General features: G+C 32.3%; 1 protein-coding gene across 9 annotated transcripts in view; it reads left to right on the top strand.

Annotated features, from left to right (window-relative positions):
* Acbd5 (acyl-CoA binding domain containing 5) overlaps window positions 1-15,650 on the top strand; it is a 43,658-nt gene that overhangs the window by 2,414 nt on the left and 25,594 nt on the right. For 6 of the 9 annotated variants that reach the window (XM_015495218.2, XM_015495220.2, XM_015495212.2 and 3 more), the window contains exons 3-7: window positions 4,536-4,656; window positions 6,024-6,096; window positions 11,432-11,546; window positions 11,646-11,678; window positions 15,176-15,307. In XM_015495218.2, the coding sequence (XP_015350704.1) occupies window positions 4,536-4,656; window positions 6,024-6,096; window positions 11,432-11,546; window positions 11,646-11,678; window positions 15,176-15,307 (474 nt within the window). The remainder of the gene's footprint in view (window positions 1-4,535; window positions 4,657-6,023; window positions 6,097-11,431; window positions 11,547-11,645; window positions 11,679-15,175; window positions 15,308-15,650) is intronic. The other 3 variants (XM_015495216.2, XM_015495217.2, XM_048812674.1) reach the window with 1 other exon arrangement.

Below are 15,650 nucleotides of genomic sequence, written 5' to 3'. Positions count from 1 at the left end.
TAATTTTTAAAAATGCTTTTAAGCACTATTACTGTACCAGAGTGGGAAACCTGACTATATAAACGTATTACTAGAGTATTTAATATCATCTTCTTGGGTTTTTATTAATCATATTTGGCTAAGTAATGAATCTTCAATACAGTTCACTCAAAAATTTGCTAAGTGCAGATTCAGAAAGTTTTGTAGAGCTGGTACTTAGGCTGAATGATGCCCTGGGTTCAATCCTAGTGACACCCTTGGAAAAAAGAAAAAAGAAAGTTATGAAAACAAATGTACAGAAAAAATAATGTTCCCTTTTGTAATCTGCCCCCCCCCCGCCCCCAACTTTGTATTGAACTTAGGGAGGCTCTGAGGTACATCCCCAGCCCTTTAAACTTTTTTTTTTTTTTTTTTTAAAGAGAGATTTTAATATTTATTTTTTAGTTTTCGGCAGACACAACATCTTTGTTTGTATGTGGCGCTGAGGATCGAACCCGGGCCTCATGCATGCCAGGCCAGCGCGCTACTGCTTGAGCCACAAGCCCAGCCCCAACTTTTTTTATTTTGCACTGAATTTGTGATTCTCTGCTTTAGTCTCCTGATTCTTTTATACTTTCAAACATTCCATTGAAGGAGGTCATAGAGAGGATTGAAAGTTAAGCTAGAAGAAACAGAATGTATACAAATAACATAGGAATTTATTTAAGTATTGATATTTTAATGTTAGGTTAAGGGTGTTTATAGAAAGGTATGATTCCAAGAGTTTTTTATAAGTAGTACAAGTTTTTTGAAAATTGAAAAAGCTAGACTTAATGTCTTCAGCTTACTTTTTTTTTTTTTTTAACATTTTAGTCAACTTACTAAAAAAAACTCATGTAAATTAAAAGAGTTTGTATTTACTTAACATTTTAGAAGGCATTATTACAAAGTTAAAATTAACAATAGTACTGGAGGTGTAGCTTAGTGGTGAAGTTCAGACTTAGCATGCAGGATACCCTGAGTGTGATCTCCAGCATCTGTCCCCCCACTGGCTCCACACAAAGATCATGTTATTTTTCTGAAACTGAAGTAATATTCATTGAGCCACAAGTTTGTTATAATGAATTATTAAATATTTTTATTTTAAATTAATTTTTTTCAGGAGGGAAAGTTTATTTTGGTTCACAGGAATTATTAAATATTTTTATAAAACACTGTTTTTTAAAATTGGTCTGGTCTGATCTATTTTACAAAAAGCAAAATCTTATAGTTTTGTTTTTATTGCTTAATATTTAATAATAAATGCTTTTTTTTTTTTTTTTTTTTTTTTGGTAGTGGGGATTGAGCCCAAGGGTGCTTAATCACTGAGCCATATTCCCAGCACTTTTTATTTTGAAACAGGGTCTCTCTAAGTTGCTTAGAGCCTCACTAAATTGCTGAGACTGGCCCTGAACTTGAGATTCTTCTGCCTCTACTTCCTGAGCTGCTGGGATCACAGGTGTGCATCACCATTCCCAGCTTTAACAATTTTATTTTGAGACAGGGTTTAGCTAAGTTGGTTAGGGCCTTGCTAAGTGCAATAATGACTTTGATCTTTAGAAATATAAATTCTTAGATAATATTTCAAACACATATATTAAGTATGTCATGTGAGTGCCTCAAAGACAAAAGATCAGATACATCATACTTTGTCTGCAATCTTACAGCGCAGAATATGTTCAATAATTTTTTTGTTTGTTTGGGTTTTTTTTTTTTTTTTGGTACCAGGGATGGAAACCAGGGCACTTGAGCTAAGGATCTTGCAAAGTTGCTTAGGGCCTCACTAAATTGCTGAGATTCGTTTTGAACTTGTATCCCTCCTGCTTCAGTCTAACAAGTTTCTAGGATTACAGGAGAGTGCCATTGCATCTGGCAATTTTTTTTTTTTAATATAAAGTATGTGTCATTGAGCCAAACCTATTAAACCTTTAAATCTTAACTTTGTGGGCTGGGGGTATAGCTCAGTTGATAGAATGCTTACCTCGAATGCACAAGGCCCTGGATTCAATCTCAAGCACCACACACACAAAATATCTTACTTTGTTGGCTTACTGAAGACATTAAGAGATGAGGTTTTTGAATTTTCAAATGTAGATTTGTGTTACTCACTGGTAACCATTTTTAACAATTTTTTCTGCATTTTTTTCCTCTGTTGCATAAAAAACAACTATATCATTGAAACACTGTATCTAGTAGATACTCCCAAATGTGCCTATATTATATAGATAATTGTTATTGTGATTAGGAATTAATTATTCATTCTTTTTTTAAAAACATTTTTTTATTTTTTTGGAAGTAGTTGGAAACAATACCTTTATTTTATTTACTTATTTTTATGTGGTGCTGAGGATTGAACCCAGGGCTTCACATGTGCTAGATGAGTGCTCCACCTCTGAGCCACAACCCCAGCCCCAATTATTCATTCTTGATTAGACCTGAAACACCAGTTCTCAGTTTGTCAGTGTTGTAATTTCCATTTTTATAAATGACTAGCTTTTGATTCACATGTTATCTGTTTAGTATGAAGTCATGAAGTTTTCAAAATACCTTCTTACAGTTTTTATTTGTATAATAAATAATACATATTGCTTTGAAAGTAATATGCACTAATGTTAAAAATTTAAACAAATGCCAGGTGTGGTGGCATATGCCTGTAATTCCACCTATTCAGGAGGCTGAGGCAGGAGGATCTCAAGTTCAAGGACAGCCTGGGCAACTTAATGAGACCCTGTTTCAAAGTAAAAGAAAATTGAGGATGTAACTCAGAGATAGAGTGCTTGCTAAGCATGTTTAGTCCCGAATACTGAAAAAAAAAATTAACATAGATAAGTAAAAAGGAAAATAAAATAATCTGTGTATCTACTATCCAGAGATAGCTCCTTTTAACATTTTTATGTATAGCCTTTTGATGTATTTTTCATGTATGTAAATTCTTATTTTGTAAAAATAGATCATATTGTATATGCTGTTTTTAACCTATACTTTATAGAAGATCATGAAATTTATCAGGCCATTATTAGGGCTATCATTATAATATTCTGTTACTTGTGTGTATCATAATTATCTAGCCAGTTATCTATTAACAAAAAAACTAGCATTCCAATTCTTCATTTTAAGAGTATTGTAGCTGGATGTGGTGGCACACACCTGTAATCCCATTGACTCTGGAGGCTGAAACAAGAGAATTACAAATTTGAGGCCAGCCTCAGCAACCTAGTGAGACAGCATTTCAAAATAAAAAATAAGAAGCATGTATGAAGACACGATGGTGTAACTCTACTTTGTGTACAACCCGAGAAATGAAAAATTGTGCTCTATTTGTATAACATGAATTGTAATGCATTCTGCTGTTGTATATAAAAAATTAGAATAAATTTTAAAAAATAAGAAGGGCTGAGGATGATCTGAGGATCTCAGAGAGCCCCTGAATTGTCACAGTGTGGGGAAAAAAATTATATTCCAATTCATGGTACTTGACTTTATACTTTGAAAATTTCAAATATAAAAGAGGTTATGAATATTGATAGATATGCTAGAAGCATATATGAAGACTTATCTTCAAAAAACTGATTTAACCAAAATTACAAAGGTAAAAATTGAGAAATCTGTTTTATATTGCATTAGTTCTTTTTCCACTAAAGTACACACTGGTTGGCTTTAGCCAAAGTTCCTTATCCAGTGGGAAATTGAAATTTGGCCAAGAGGAGTTTGATTTTTTACTGTTGATACTTTATTAACCAAAGTATGTTTCTAACTTTTTTTCATTTATGCTAGTCAGTTTTGATTTTTCACAAGCTTTATTTTGCTTAATAACATTATTCTGTACTTCCATATTTTAATTTTTTTTATTTGTAGATGGACATAAAACCTTTTATGTAATTTATTTATTTTTATGTGGTGCTGAGGATCAAACCCAGGGTCTTGCACGTGCTAGGCAAGCGCTCTACCACTGAACTGCAACCCCAGCCCTATACTTCCATATATTTTATGTGATGTTTTCTGGTTATTTTTGGTTATTTTGGTTATACCCTTAGAGTGTTTATTCATTTTATTTATTTACTTATTTACTTACTGACTGACTGACTTACTTATTTATTTTTGGTACAGATATTGAACCCAGAGATGCTTAAACATCTTGTTTTCTTGTCTTGCCCAAGATTTTCCTATTTGTGTAAGACTGTATGAAGACACATCCCCGGCCCTTTTTAATTTTTATTTTGAGACAGTTTCACTAAGTTGCTTAGGGCCTTGCTAAGTTGCTGAGGGTGGCTTTGAACTCAAAATCCTTCTGTCTCGGCCTCCCAGGCCTCTGAATTGTGTTTAGAATTGTTTAAGTTTAAAGTTTCAGAGATTTTTTTTTTTTTAATCAAAGGAGCAGAGTAACTAATAAAACTGCCATAACTTTTGTTTCTAAGATAGAAAAAATTATCTATTAAAATATCAGATCACTATAGTACTGCATGGCTAAGCTAATATACAACCATGGGTTATCAGTGTTATTCCCCAAGTAATTTGTATTTAATGTATGTTTCCAATAGGTTCATTCCAGCCAACAAATGAAATGATGCTCAAGTTCTATAGCTTCTATAAACAGGCAACTGAAGGACCCTGTAAGCTTTCAAGACCTGGATTCTGGGATCCTATTGGAAGATATAAATGGTAATTTCATTTATAGAGCCAAGAAAGGATTTCAATTTTAATAATTATCACACACTATTACTTATGTGGTTATATACTATTCAGTGCATAAAATATTCTAGGTGTACTGCATACAGTTTTTGTCCTCTAGGTGCTCTTCATACAGTCTTACTTACACAAATAGGAAAATCTTGGGCAAGACAAGAAAACAGTAAAACCAAGAGGATAGGTGCATCAAAAACATAAAGGATTTTCAGTTCATCTTCTTATAGTTTTCCTTTTTTTAAATCTCAAAGCAACTCTTGAACTAAGTAAAAGAGATAAACTTTCCTGCCTCTTTTAGCTGCCAAGGAAAGTAATGACTTTTGCTCATCAACTGATACTGTTTGCTTTGAGCCTTTCAGATAATATGTAACTAGAAATATGACTCAGGTACTGCCATGTTAACTTTTTATCTCAGTTATTACCTCTGAGCCACTGCATTTGAGTAGAAATTTGGCTTTTAATACAATTAAAGAATGATAAGTTATTGATGTTGTTATCATTTTCCCAGTCCACTAACATTTGATATTTTTAAAATACCATTGCACACTTTACAAATGTCTCACAAAAGTCCATTTTCAACTGTACCTTATAACCAAGTATGTTAATTGATGAAGCATGTTTAAGAGCCACTAAAAGTACTAAATATGGTACTTCCAGTAAGATCTTTATGAATTATAATAAAGTAATAGGTTAAACGAAATAGCTATATGTTCTTTGTTTCAAGAAAATTTACTTATTTGCTTAACATTTTTTCCCTAGAATTGAACTTCAGTGAAGTTAAATTCCTTCTGGGAAAAATGTATAAAAAGAGAGATTTTCATATTGGGCAAACATTTCAAGGAGTTTAAAATTTTCTTACCTTCATATTTTCATTCTTTTAGAAATAAGGAACCATTTTTAGTTTTTGTTCTAGTGTACACATTACTCTTATTTAAATTAGTGGAAACTTTTAACCAAAACTTCTATTCATTTAAAACATGGCTGTGACAGAAGACTTCTAAAATGTTCATTTCCACTACTGTTTGGTATAATTATATGTAAAAACTTTTAAAGAATTCTTAGGCAATATTTATGAGTAGCTTACAGTTTCTGTGACCTATTAATGTCTGGATAGGTTATTTACTTATTGTTTTAATGCTATTTAATTTGCCAGTTCTTTTTGTTTTGATAGTTCTCTTCCAGGTGACATATTTGTTAATGAGATTTTTTTTGGAAACATAATATGGCTTTAAGTAGAACCTATTTTAAATTAATTGACCATATAGTGTCAACTATAAATTGTATTCTCTACAATTGAAAAATCAGTTTTTTTTTTTATTGTTTTTATGTATTTTCATTGCTAGGGATGCTTGGAGTTCTTTGGGTGATATGACCAAGGAAGAAGCCATGATTGCATATGTTGAAGAAATGAAAAAGGTAGGGAAAATAATTTATAGTTGAAAATAACAATATTCAGAGCAGCTCTAATTTACTTTTTTTTTGAGAGAGATAGAGAAAGATAATTTTTTAATATTTATTTTTCAGTTTTTGGTGGACACAACATCTTTATTTATTTATTTATTTTTTATGTGGTGCTGAAGATCGAACCCAGCGCCGTGCGCATGCCAGGCAAACATGATACTGCTTGAACCACATCCCCAGCCCCTCTAATTTACTTTTATTAGACAAATTAGCTGCTTTGTTTTCAAGAACAAGGAGATTGTAGTACATTACTATAGAATCTAGATTATTAAGTTTATTTGAACTTTATGTACTTTGTTAAAGTTCATCTTAACAGGAGTATTTTTTCCTTAAGATCCTATATTGTAGGGATATTTTAGCTTTTTTTTTTTTACATCTTTCTTTCTCTGTAGTCAACTTCTGGAAAAAGTACAGAAATAGGAATCTTGGAAAAATATATATATAAATATTTGCCCAACAAATCTTTGAAAATATTGGTGTCTCTTACTTGGGAGTCTTGTAAGTGCTGGTCTGTCTGAAGAGCATTTCAGGTTTGGAACATTGTATTTGGGAGGAAAAGTTACGAAGACTCCCCAGCAATGTTCTCTTACAAGTTTTGACTGCTAAATTGATGCATTTTCATCAGTGGACTTACTAGTAACAAGCATTTTTCTGTGAATGCATAGTTCCTTTAAAGGCAGAAAAAGATAATGATGCTTTTAGGATTCCTGTGGACTACAGAGGAGGGCATTCCTTTTTAACTAGCTCTTTTAAGTCTATCAAAGGCATTTTGTTTTGTTTTTGGTACTGGGGATTGGACTCAGGGACTCTTTACCACTGAGAGACATTCCCAAACCTTTTTTATTTTAAGATAGAGTCTTACTAAGTTGCTTAAGGCCTTGCTAAGTTGCTGAGGCTAGCTTTGAACTTGGAATCCTCCTGCTTCAGCCTCCTTAGTCGCTGGGATTACAGGCATGTGCCACCACATGAGACTAAGGCATCGTTTTGAGGAATACATTTATGAAAAAATCATGAATTTTATATTGGGTATGGGTCAGAAGTTGTGAAATCTAATTCTGTTTGAAAACCTTAAATAAATTATCTTTAAACATAAAGAAAATCTGTAAAAAAGGAATAGTTTTTTTTGCCAAATGGCTCAATGGTATCAATCGCTAGTTGTTTCTCTTCTGCACTGCTCAAGTGGTGCCCTTTGTTACATTTTCACAATTTTTATTTAGTGGGCTTTATGGTAGAGGGCAGACTTTAATTCTTTTGGCTGTTATCTATATCATTAATACAATAAAAAAAGAGCCCTTCAAATCAGAGAAAGAAAATTCAAAACCTTTTTGGTTTGGTTTGATAATTATTCCTTTTTCTTTTCTCTCTCTTTTTTTGTTCTCTCTCTCTCTCTCTCTCTCTTTTTTTTTTTTTAGATCAACAGCATGCCTTTATTTTATTTATATTTATGTGGTGCTAAGGATTGAACTCACTGCCTCACACAGGCTAGGCAAGCGCTCTGCCACTGAAGCTACAGCCCCAGCCCCCTATTTCTTTCTCTGTACTTTAAATGTCATTATAATTTTGAGGATATACTTCTATAGTATAAGGTTGAATTGCCACATTAAGCAAAATTTACATATTTTTCCTATCCAGTTTTACTAATTAATGTTGTCACAATTTAAAGTAAGAAGGGGATAAAACAATGTACATTCCACCCTCATTTAAACTATAGTGTTGCTTTTTAGCTGTCTTAAAATACTTCTTCCATATATGAGTTTTTGTAGTTATTTCTCTATTTAAAAAAAACAAACTGTCTTCAATAGGCTTTAAAATTTTCATTTTCTATTACAAATAACAAAGTTTATAGTAAACTTTTAGAGTTAAATCTAAAATATTAATAACCTATAGATTGAAAATGTGATAAGTCTTAAATTACATTCAGAGTTCAGCTTATGAACATCAGTAGATAAAATTGCATCTTTCTAGGGGCTGGGGTTGTGGCTCAGCAGTGGAGTGCTCGCCTAGCATGTGTGAGGCCCTGGGTTCGATCCTCAGCACCACATAAAAAAATAAAGGTATAAAAAAATTGCATGTTTCTATGTAACTTTTTCTAATAATTTACTAATTGAAGCAGTCATTAAATCATGTTTCATAGTTCATGAATCATTGTACCATTACTCTTTAGAATATAAATCTCATTTCATGGGTTTTAGGAGCCTTATTAATTTGTGTTTTATAATGGATACTGTTTGGTAGAATATTGCTTATCATAATTTATAAAATTGCCCAGTAAAATATCACCAAAAAAGTTGCTGGAATCCAAAATTGTTTTAGCTTTGAGTGAATAAAGTAAGTAAGATGGTTTTAGGGAAAAATCCATTTCTTTGAAGTTTATTTTGATATATAATCAATGGGAAGTATAAAATCCTATTTTTTATACAGTTTTACAAAATCTTATGGGGATTTCCAGAATATTCATTTAACACTTGAATAATATACATTTTGTCTGTGGAATTTAAAGAGAAATCAGTGTACTTAATCCTGTCTGCACATTAGACTCACTGGTAGAGATGCCCTTGCATGTCTCCAGATTAATTGTGTCAGGATTTCTAAGAGGATTGGATATCTGCTGTAATAGAGGGAGGATTAGAGTGGGATCTTATAAAGGATAGAACCTGAAGTTACCATGGCTGAGGGTCTAGTTTAGAGCTACACAAGTCTAGAGCACTGACTTTCTCTGAGTTTTGAGTTGACTTGTATTTTTAAGATTTGACTCATGATAAACATCTTTTAGAGACTGAGGGAAAAAGCAGGATGCCAATTTCTTTACTTTGTGTGGGCGATAGACTTTTCTAATCATTGGCATACTTGGGATTGATATCTGTGAGTCTCCTCAGAAGGTCAGAAGCACTGGAGAGACTAAATTTGTGATTACTAAGATTATTGAACAGAGATTAAGCATTGGGACTTGGGTAACTAAAAGATATGTTCATTGTAGACAAGAAAAACCTGAGGAATTTTTTCTTTGCTTTAATAAAGCATATATGTATCTTTCCAAGTATATTTTTATCACCTAAAAATGATGTGTCTCTTTGAGGAAAGTGCTGAATATATGTAGAAAAATTACTGTGTTTTGAATGCTGTTTTTCTACAGTCTATGCAGCTTACCGTTAAAAGTCTGCACTTGGGGAGCTGGGGTTGTATAGCTCAGTGGTAGAGCACTTACCTAGCATGTGTGAGGCACCAGGTTCAATTCTCAGCACCACATTGAAATAAATAAAATAAAGGTCCATCAACAACTTAAAAAATATTAAAAAAAGAAGTCTACGCTTGAACTAATTTTATTAACTTAAAACTTGAAATGAACTCTCTGTGGATGAGTACTACCTCTTCTAGACTGAGATTTGCCTGTGTCTCCTTGTTTGACTTTGGGTGTGTGTCTCTGTTTCTATCTTTGTATGTATATGTGTACGCCTCTCTCTTCCTATATGTCTCGTGTATGCCTGAACACATGCATGTGTGTACCTTTTTTTGTATTTCAGCATTGTTGAAAGGGAGAGAATTTTTTTGGTTGTTGATTTCTAGTTTCTTCATCAGAAAATTAAATTCTAGATAGGTCTTGTGGTGGCCACTTGTGTCATTTCTACTGAAGGTTCTGCCTTACTGAAAGAATACTGTTTATATTTGTTTAGTGTTGGTACATACTCCATTTATTTAGTTCTGACATTTCAACTCCAAAGTTCACTCTTATTTTATGGGGCATGGGGGCACCTAAACACTGAACTGAGTAGCTCAGGACAAATTAGAGTTTAAGGAAGGAGGTTTTTTTGTTTTGGTGGTTTGTAAATCGCTTTAATGAGAGAACTAATAGAGATCTGTTCTGGAGGAAGATCAAAGGAGGTGTTGAATGAGGTTCAGGATAGGTATCTGGTTGCCATACCAGATTCTGCTAAATCAGTATTCATGTTGTGGCAATATGGGGTAGTGAAAAAAGTGCTGACTTGTTTTCAGTTATATCTCTGGCATATTAGCTGTGATTTTGGTTACTTCAAAATAAACACTACCCCATAGTTTCAGTTTTTAACTTGAATCTAATTCTTAAAATTATTACTGTAACCTAAATATATATATAGTAAGTTATAAAATTTTCCCTCATGACTGCTCTCAGCCTCAGAACAAGTATTTTCTTAGCAAAAAGAAATTTTCTGAATAAACAATTTTTTACTCCTTAACACGGATAGGAACATAGATAACTTACTATGAGCTATAAAATCAAAAGATAATCTCTAAAATCAGTTATTGTTACTGTTGTTCATTTGGTATAGTCTCTCCCAAAAACCTATCTTCCATATCGGAACACACTGAGGGTGGTGATGTTATGGGTATTATCTCAGCTTAAAATAATATCAGACTTGTTTATAATCATAGATTACTGACGATCTACTCTGTATCTGGTTTAAAAATAAAAGCATGTTATTTGAATAAGAATTTTAGAGTTTTAAACCAGTTTTTTAAATACCTTTTATATGCTAGACACTAAAAACGGGAGTGAACAAAACTAGATGAAGGTCCTTTTGCATTGAGCTTATATTCTATTGTGAAAGACAGGCAGTAAATGAACAGTAAAGCAAGGAGAGTGACTAATGAGTCCAGACCTGCTGTGAGTTTAAAAAATATAAATACATGCTTTTTTAAAAATACACGTAAACAGCCAGGTGGGGTAGTGCAGACATATATAATCTCAGCAATTTGGGAGGCTGAGACAAGAAGATTGTTAAATTTGAGGCCATCTTCAGCAATTTAGCAAGACCTGTCTCAAAATAAAAATTAGAAAAAAAAAAAAAAAGGAAAGAGAGTCTGGGAGTTTAGCTCATTGGTAGATCACCCCTCGGTTCAATTCCCAATAACACCCCCCAAAATCCCATTATTATGTATAATTATAATGCACGAATAAAAATAAATAAATAAGAAGCTGGGGTTGTGGTTCAGCAGTAGAGCACTCGCTTAGCACGTGTGGGGCACTGGGTTCGATCCTCAGGACCACATAATTTTAAAATAAAGGTATTGTGTCCAACTACAACTAAAAAACAAAATAAATAAATAAGAACACTTTTTAGATCTTTAATATACTTACAACTTTTCTAGGAGTATGTATATATTAGGCATATAATTAATATAGATCCTTAAGAGAATTTATTAATTAACTTCAGATTTCCAAATTATTAATATTGGAAATCATAAGCTATTTAATATTAATTCAGATCAAATTAATAGTTTGTAATTTTACAATATTTGTCTCTTTTGATTACAGATTCTTGAAACTATGCCAATGACTGAAAAAGTTGAAGAATTGCTACATGTCATAGGTCCATTTTATGAAATTGTAGAAGACAAACAGAGTGGAAGGAGTTCTGATTTAACCTCAGGTTGGACTATTTTACCTATTTTTTAAGTTTGGCCAGTTATAGATTATACATGCATTAATATTTATATGTCTAATTTTTATTTTTACTTTCACATGCCAGTCCAACTGGAGAAAATCTCTAAATATTTAGAAGGTAGGAATAATGAAATCCATATAAAAATTTTGTTTTTAATATGTACAAACCAAAATATGTACAAACCAAGAGCATTCTGCACAAATTTGAACTTATTGTAGGTTGGGAATTTTTTTCCAAGAAAAAACATTGTATAAAGTTCTAAAATACTATAAATCCTTAGGTTTTTAACCTTAACTGTTGTTAAACATGCTGGGTGGTTCACTTAGTATGAACAAAAGTATGTTTGATGAATCATTTTCAGTTTTACTGTATGAATTAGAATAACAGTTCCATTGAGTAAAGTATTTTCTATCTAATTTTAAAATGAGCATGTTTACAGTGTGGCTTAACTATAGCAAAACAAGCAAAAACAAGACATCAGTGAATTCACATATCTCTTTTAAAAAATTTTCATTTTTTCAGTAAAGGATCAATAGATTATGTTTTGCCTACCAGAAGGAGTTAAATAAAATGCTAGATCTGCAGGCATTAACCATTTGCTCTTTAAATTTTTTTAGAAAGCAGAATGATATGAAACCACAAGAGTAAATTTAGATGAAAATTGTGTATGCTTTAATTAAAAATTAGCCTGGATTCCTGTTCATAACGCATCTTTTAATAATTAACAGATTTGTAGTGTTTCAGAACAGTAATTTTCCTGTGCTCTTAAAAGGCCTTATAGTTTGTGTCTTTCATGGCAATAAACCATGTGTAACTGACAGTGTCTGCTTGTTTGTTGTGCATAATTCTGAATCACACCATTCTATATTATTTTGCAGAGGAACCAAATATTAATAATTCTCTTTATACTTTATGCTTATTAAGCTGAGGAAAAAAACTTAAATGTTTTCTGTATCAAGCATACTGTTAGAATGCAGGTGGAAATTTTGACCTATTTCAGTAGTGTCTAATCTACTGGCCAGAAGCATTCTTGAACAATAAAGTACAAAACAAGGAAGAGTAAATGATAGTTATAAGTGCACAGGACTAATTACTTTCCTTTAATTTATTAATCCCCAAAGCTTTAAAAACCTAAGATTGTTTTGTAACTCATTTGGTATAAAAACCTGACCTCATATGAACTTATTGTGGAATAGAGAACCTTATCTGAAATGACATGAGGGTATTTTGATTCTTTATATGATTCAGTGTGACTAACATATTTTCCTGCAAAAATGATTATATTGTTATATAAAAATAATAATTATGTTTTATTTTTAGTGAGCTGTTTGAGATTCCATATAGGAAGTATTATATAACATACTATGTCATGTACATTTGCAAAATTAAAAAATTTCTGAATCCAAGAGTTGTCAATAAGGAATTATGGCCTACACTGTAATTTATTTAACTTAGACCATTCTGATGGCTATTTAGATGATTTTCTCTTTTTGATTTTCAAAAGCTGTTGAGAGTAACTAACTATGTACATGATATTTTACATATTGAAAGTATGTCTGTAAGAAATAATATTAGAAGTGAAATAAGAAATGTTTGTAATCTTGTAAGAATTGCCAAATTTCAGGCCAATTGCAATCTTGACTCCTTTTTTTTCCCCAACAAAGCATCCTGTTAAAAGTAGACATTTAAACCCAGTGGAACAGATATATCGGTTTCATGTGGTCTTTTTCAGAATATACATATGTGATAAGTTTTAAAATGTGAAAGTATAAGTTCTCCAATTTTTTGTCTTGTACCTTATTTTAGGAGTTTACTAACATTAAATATGATCCTAATTTTTCCAAAGTCTTTTATCAGATTGAGGAAATGCCCTTGTATTTTTAGTTTCTCTAGCACTTTTACCATGAAGAGTATAGGATTTGTTCAGTTTTTTTCTTCATGTATTGTGATAATCATGTGACTTTTGTCCTTTAGTCTGTTAATATGGTATATTGCATTAATTGGTTTTTGGATGTTGAGTTGGGCTCAAGAGTAATTTCCTTTACTTTTTCTAATTCATCACAGAACTGTAATGAGACTGCTATTTCTGTTGTGAAGTACTTCTGTTACAACTATCCATTTAATGGGGGTTTAGGTGATTCCTGTTTACATTTTATTGAAGATGTTCATGGGTGGGTTGTTTCTTGGCTATTTAAATTTGTTGTTCTTCCTTTTTCTGGTTGTCAGGGAGATTCAGAAACTATGCTGCTTGTATGCCTAGCATGCACAAGGTCCAGGTTTGATTCCCAGCACTGGAAAAAAAAATTAGTACATAATACAATACTTTAGGCTTGGGATGTAGCTTAGTGGTAGAATACTGTTTACTTAGCATGTGCAAGGTCCTAGTTTGGTCCCCGGCACCATAAAAAGAAACAAACAAAAAATATATGCTGCTGCCGCCTTGATTTTATAAAAATAGAGTTAAATGTTTGTTCTGTTGTTCCTTTAATTAGGTAGGCTTAAATAAGAATATAGGCCTTATTATTTAAGGTGTATGATGTTTTGGAATTTAATATATTATTTGGGATGCAGAGAAGCATCTAAAATGCATTCATTTCACAGAAAATAAAGCCCAAAAGTGTATGAAGGAAAATTACTTCTTTTGGCTTTCTAAGAAGACTTCAGTCTCTTTAAAAAGAGTTGATGAAAATGGTGTTCTGTGTTCCTCAAAACATGGTCCGGAAACCAGTAGAATTGGCAACACATGGGAACTTTATGGAAATGTAGAATTTTAAAGTACCTCAGACGTACTGATTCAGAATATGTATCTTAAGAAGATTTCAGTTGATTATGCATGTTATAGTTTGAGAAGAAGTTCTGATATATTTACACTGAGGGCTTAACTTTGTCTAAGACAACAATTTGCTGCTTTGATAGATCACATTACATTAATTGATGCTTTAAGGAAATTCTTATGTATCATAATAAAGATATGAGAATGTGAGTTGTGTACCTGAAATCTTCAAGGTAATAAGGGAAAAAAATTGTTCAAATGGAACTGAATTACAGGGTTTTTTTTTTGTGTGTGTGTGCTGGTGGTTGAACCCAGGTACACTCCACCACTAAGCTACATCAGCAGCCCTTTTTATTTTATTTTGAGACAGGGTCTCCCTAAGTTGCTGTGGCTGTCCTCAAATTTTCGATCTTCCTTAATCTCCAAAGTAACTGGGCTTATAGTTATGTTATAACTGTGCCCAGCTTCCAACTATAATATTGATGAGATTGTTGGTAGGGTCAAAAATAGCATATTTATGTTTTCAGGTGCTAACAGTATATCTCTTTATTTAATACGTTTGAAGAAGACTGTTTCATCTCTAACTTTACTGTTTTGATTGATGTTAACTTAAAAATAATTTATCACCTGCCTTGTCCATAAAGGAATTAAGATAGCTTTATCATTTTTGTTTTAAACTTAACAATGGAAGGAATTTGCCTATATAAGTGTATTTGGAGTCAAAGAATACTGTTAATTATCTATAAAATTCTAATATTTAAATTCAAAATTATTTTATTATAAAGTACAGAATTATCATATATTACCACACTAGTGATTAAGTGGTCATTTCATGTTTTAGATCTTGGTAATGTTCTAACTTCTACTCCAAATGCTAAGACTGTTAATGGTAAAGCTGAAAGCAGTGATAGTGGAGCAGAGTCCGAGGAAGAAGAGGCCCAAGAAGTAAAAGGAGCAGAACAAATGGATAATGGTAAGCTTTGGATAATGGGCCAATAATTTTGCACTAATAAAATGAAAAGGTACAAAGACTTGAGCTGATATGGTACTGTATAAGATTAGTGCATGTGGTGGGATGTGAGTTGTTGACCTTATATTCAGGTTTGTGGTGGACCAAAGGCCCTATTACAGAGTATTAAGTTTCCAACATGGACATGGTTATATTACCAAGGACCAGAAACAAGTTAAACTCTCACTATCTTATCAAAAATAAAATAGAGGGGCTGGGGTTGTGGCTCAGTGTAAAGCCCTTGCCTAGCACATGTGAGACACTGAGTTCAATTCCCAGCACTACATGAAAAAATTAAATAAACAAA

This window comes from Marmota marmota, unplaced genomic scaffold (genome assembly GCF_001458135.2).
Source record: "Marmota marmota marmota unplaced genomic scaffold, marMar, whole genome shotgun sequence".
In the NCBI taxonomy this organism is placed as follows: domain Eukaryota; kingdom Metazoa; phylum Chordata; class Mammalia; order Rodentia; family Sciuridae; genus Marmota; species Marmota marmota.
This window is presented reverse-complemented; position numbering and strand designations above follow the sequence as displayed.